General features: G+C 42.0%; 1 protein-coding gene across 1 annotated transcript; it reads left to right on the top strand.

Annotated features, from left to right (window-relative positions):
- The first annotated feature begins 1,622 nt into the window (after positions 1–1,622).
- Positions 1,623–2,973, top strand: LOC133716109 (uncharacterized). The gene is made up of 2 exons (XM_062142844.1): positions 1,623–1,626; positions 1,685–2,973. The coding sequence occupies exons 1-2, from the start codon at positions 1,623–1,625 to the stop codon at positions 2,971–2,973; spliced, it is 1,293 nt and encodes a 430-aa protein (XP_061998828.1).
- Positions 2,974–4,253: the final 1,280 nt, after the last annotated feature.

Genomic DNA, 4,253 nt, shown 5'->3' with positions numbered 1-4,253 from the left:
TCCAGAGTGAATTGGCTTCGAGCTGGGGATAAAATACTCGTTTTTTCCATTTGAGTACAGTCCAAAGAAGGCATAGGAATAAAATCCGACTTGTTAAAGCAACGAATGGGAACTGGTTGGAGGGTGACAAAGCTGTGAATGAAGGTTTCACTGAGTACTTCAAGGAGTTATTTTCATCAGAGGGTGAAAGAAACGGGGATGAAGCACTCAATTGCATTAGTCCACTTGTTTCATCTGAAATGAATGACAATCTTTTGCAGCAAGTTACGATTGACGAGGTCAAGGATGCAGTTTTTCAACTTGGTGCTCTTAAGGCACCTGTCCCAGATGGTTTTCAAGGTACTTTTTATCAAACCTACTGGGAGGTTGTTTGTTCTGTGGTTTCACAATCTACTATGGATTTCATCAATTCTGGCTCATTAATCCATTCCATGAACAAAACACATATTGTCCTGATTCCTAAGGTCCCTCACCCTGATCAGATTAGGCAGTTTCGACCAATTAGCCTGTGCAATTTCTCTAATAAGGTGTTGTCAAAGGTTTTAGCTAACCGGTTGAGATCCATCCTTCCTTCTCTTATTTCCTTTAATCAAGCTACATTTGTTCATGACAGACAAATACAAGACAACATTATTGTAGTTCATGAGGTATTTCACTATCTTAAGAACAAGAGAAGTGGCATAGATTATGATATGGGGTTAAAGATTGATATGAACAAAGCTTACGATCGTATTGAGTGGGACTTTCTTCAAGCTGTTATGCTTAAGATGGGTTTTGCTGCAAGTTGGGTTAACTTGATAATGAAATGCTTGAATACAGTTTCATTCTCTGTTTTACTAAATGGAAAACCAGGGCCTACTTTCTCTCCTTCACGGGGCTTGAGGCAGGGGGATCCTTTGTCCCCGTACTTATTCATTTTGGTTGCCGAAGTTTTAACTGCAATGATCAATAGGGCTTGCTTAAATCACTCCCTAGTTGGTGTTCAAATGGGTGCAAAAGGTCCCTCGATTTCACATCTATTGTTTGCTGACGATTCCCTCTTCTTTGTGAAGGCTTCTGTAGAAAATTGTCAATCAATGATGACCATTCTCACAAACTACTGTACTGCATCAGGTCAGCGAGTCAATTTCAGCAAATCAAGTTTGTTTTTTTAGTCTCAATACACCTCTAGAGCTTCAATTGAATATCAGCGATAATTTGGGTGTTCATGGATCAGATGATCCTGGCAAGTATCTTGGACTCCCTACTTTATGGGGAAGATCCAAAAAGCAGGCTTTGGCTTTTGTGAAAGATAGAATCTCTAAAAAAATTCAGGGTTGGAAACAGTTGAATCTCACCCAGGCTGGGAAAGAAATTCTTGTGAAATCGGTCATTTTGGCTATCCCTGCCTATCCTATGGCATTATTTCTATTCACTGATGGGCTGTGTAAGGAGATTGATTCTCTAATTGCGAACTTTTGGTGGGGACAGACTGATATGGGGGGAAAGGTGCATTGGTTGAGTTGGGAAAAGCTTGGATTGCCTAAGGAGGAGGGCGGTATGGGTTTCAGGTGTCTGCGAGATTTCAATTTAGCCCTCCTTGCCAAATGAGGGTGGAGAATTATTCAACAACCTGAAGCTTTATGGGTTCAAGTGCTCAAGGGATTATATTTTCCTGATTGTGATTTCTTGTCGGCTTCTAAAGGCCCCAGAGCTTCGTGGGCTTGGAGTAGCATTCTGGAGGGAAGAAATTTATTAACTGATCATGCTTTCTGGCAAGTACTCAATGGGGAGTCCATTAGTACTTGGAAAGATAAATGGATTCCAGGGATTTTAGGTGGGAGATTGCGTGCTGCTCATCTGTATGCTTCTGAGTTTGATCCTTTTCAGAGGGTTGCAGACCTGGTTGATTGGTCTTCAACTTCTTGGAATCTGGATTCCTTTGCTCAGCATTTGACACATGCTGAGGTCGTTGCTATTGAGTCCATCCCATTGTCCTCTACTTGGGAACCTGATAAGTTAGTCTGGCCTTTTGAGAAATGTGGTTCTTATTCAGTCAGGTATGGGTATCATGTGCAGCATGGAGGGAGAAGTAAGGCATCATTGCAATCAGCTCACTCTTCACATATTGTTGATCCTATAGTTTGGAAACAATTGTGGAACGTTTCTTCTACCCCTAAAGTCAAGCATTTCCTTTGGAGGGCTTGTACTAATGCACTTCCAACTATGGCTAATCTCTTTATTAAAAAGGTGACCCCCTCTCCTCTTTGTCCGTTTTGTTTGGATCATATGGAAACTATTGAGCATTTGTTACTTCAATGTCCTTGGACCATAGGAGTGTGGTTTGGTTTGCCTGTTAATTACAAGGTGGATCTAGCAGCTATTACTACTTTTGATGCTTGGTTTTCTGGTGTTTGTGAGATGATGAAAGTTGTTCATAAAAGCAAAACGGTTCTCTCTTGTTGGATTTCCTTTGCTCTCTGGATCATCTGGAAGGAAAGGTGCGCAGCTGTTTATGATCACCGAGAACCTAGTCCTTGGGGGGTAATTGCTCAAATCAAAGCTGCTGTTTCAGAATATTGTGGCCTGCTTGTCTCTGGTTCATCAAATGTCTGTGGATCAATCCGAAGTTCTTCTATCGAGAGTCTGAAGTGGTATGCTCCTTTGTTTCCTACTGTAAAGCTGAATTGTGATGGGGCTTGGAATTCAACAACCAATAGAGCTGGGATTGGATGCATTATCAGAGATTTTACTGGTACAATTATTAATGGGAGAGTTAAAACCTGCTTGGCAAACTCTGCTTTGCATGCGGAAGCTATTGCTGTCTTAGAGGGATTGACTTCAGCTAGAAATCTGGATTTCCCTTTGGTAAGTGTTGAAATGGATTCTGAACAATTGTTTTCGGCAATTGTTTCGAAGCCTTACACAAATTTATGGCATATCTATCCTCTTTTGAGAGACATTAGGAAGATTAAGATTGAGATGCCTCTGTAGATTTGGAGTTTGGTCAAGATAAAGTGTAACGCTGCGGCAGATTGGCTTGCTACGCGAGCTAAAATGGGGGTGGATTTGGGAGATTGGATCAATCAACCTCCACTTTCATTGATGCAGGTTCTTAAAACTGACGGCTTGCCTGCTCCTCCTTTGTTAGTTTAGTTTCTAGCTTCAGTTAGTTGTTTGTTTGTTTCTTTTGCTTTTGTATCTTCTTTTGTTTCGTTTGCTGCGTTTGCAGCTTTAATGAAGTATTCATTGCCCAAAAAAAAACAAAGTCAATCAACCTGTTATGAAATTTATGGGATCTGGATTAATAGACTCAGTTTAATTCATAAGCATGATTGTTAAGTCTAACAAATGAAGTGTTGTTCTACTAAGATTTTGGTTCCAAACAGGCCGAAAAAGAAGTTACTGAGAACGCTTCTCGGAGGTCGAAGCTTCCTCTTCCAATCTATGTAGAACCAAAGAAGCAACACTGTCACCTCCAACACGTTCTCGACATCCCAAACCAAGAAATATCAAACACATCCCCATTAGTTTCCTTAAAAATTCACCACATCCAACGCATCGGACCCAATTCAAGCTGGTATTTTCCAAAAACTACTGCAGAAGATCATTTGGTATATATTTCCAATCCAATTTACGACAACGAAGCGCCATGAAGAACCAAGTCTCTGGGTCTGGGCGACGCTGGAGAAACAAGTTAGCTGTGAACGCTTTAGCTCTAAACAACAACAGATCGGTGTTGTTCTTAGAGCAAGTCCACCGGTGTTGGTTTGCCCTGGCTCCAGCAAGGAAAACTGATGTGGTGACCGGCCACAAGGAAAAAGGGTCTTCCACCGGTTGAAGCTTGCCCAGCCAATTGTTGGCTTTTATTGACTGAGGCCAAAAAAAAGGCAACAGCATGACTAAATTTTTGACTGGGTTTGAGGGGCTGCCAGCTCGGCCCAAGCCATAACGTGGCTAACATCATCACTCCACCCTACAAGCACGAAAAAGGTGGGTAACGGTCATGAAATCCCAGCGGTCCATTTCAATTAAGCAGAAGATCCAACGGCAAACAATTAATAACCAATATATATATATGAACAGTCTTGACTGGTCAAGAAAAAAAATGGGTGGAAACCCATGTCCAGTGGCAGTATACAGTAACTTGACTGGTCGACGCCTCGACTTTTCGACCTCGACTTTTCTTGACTACGGGTGAACTTGCTCTTAGGGGCTTGAGGTGGGCTTGGTTGATCGAACGATGAGGATGTGGCAGCGCGGGGGACTGGGGG

The sequence above is a fragment of the Rosa rugosa genome, chromosome 6, assembly GCF_958449725.1.
Source record: "Rosa rugosa chromosome 6, drRosRugo1.1, whole genome shotgun sequence".
In the NCBI taxonomy this organism is placed as follows: Eukaryota; Viridiplantae; Streptophyta; class Magnoliopsida; order Rosales; family Rosaceae; genus Rosa; species Rosa rugosa.
Note: the sequence above shows the minus strand (reverse complement) of the source record. Positions and strands in the feature narration are given on the sequence as shown.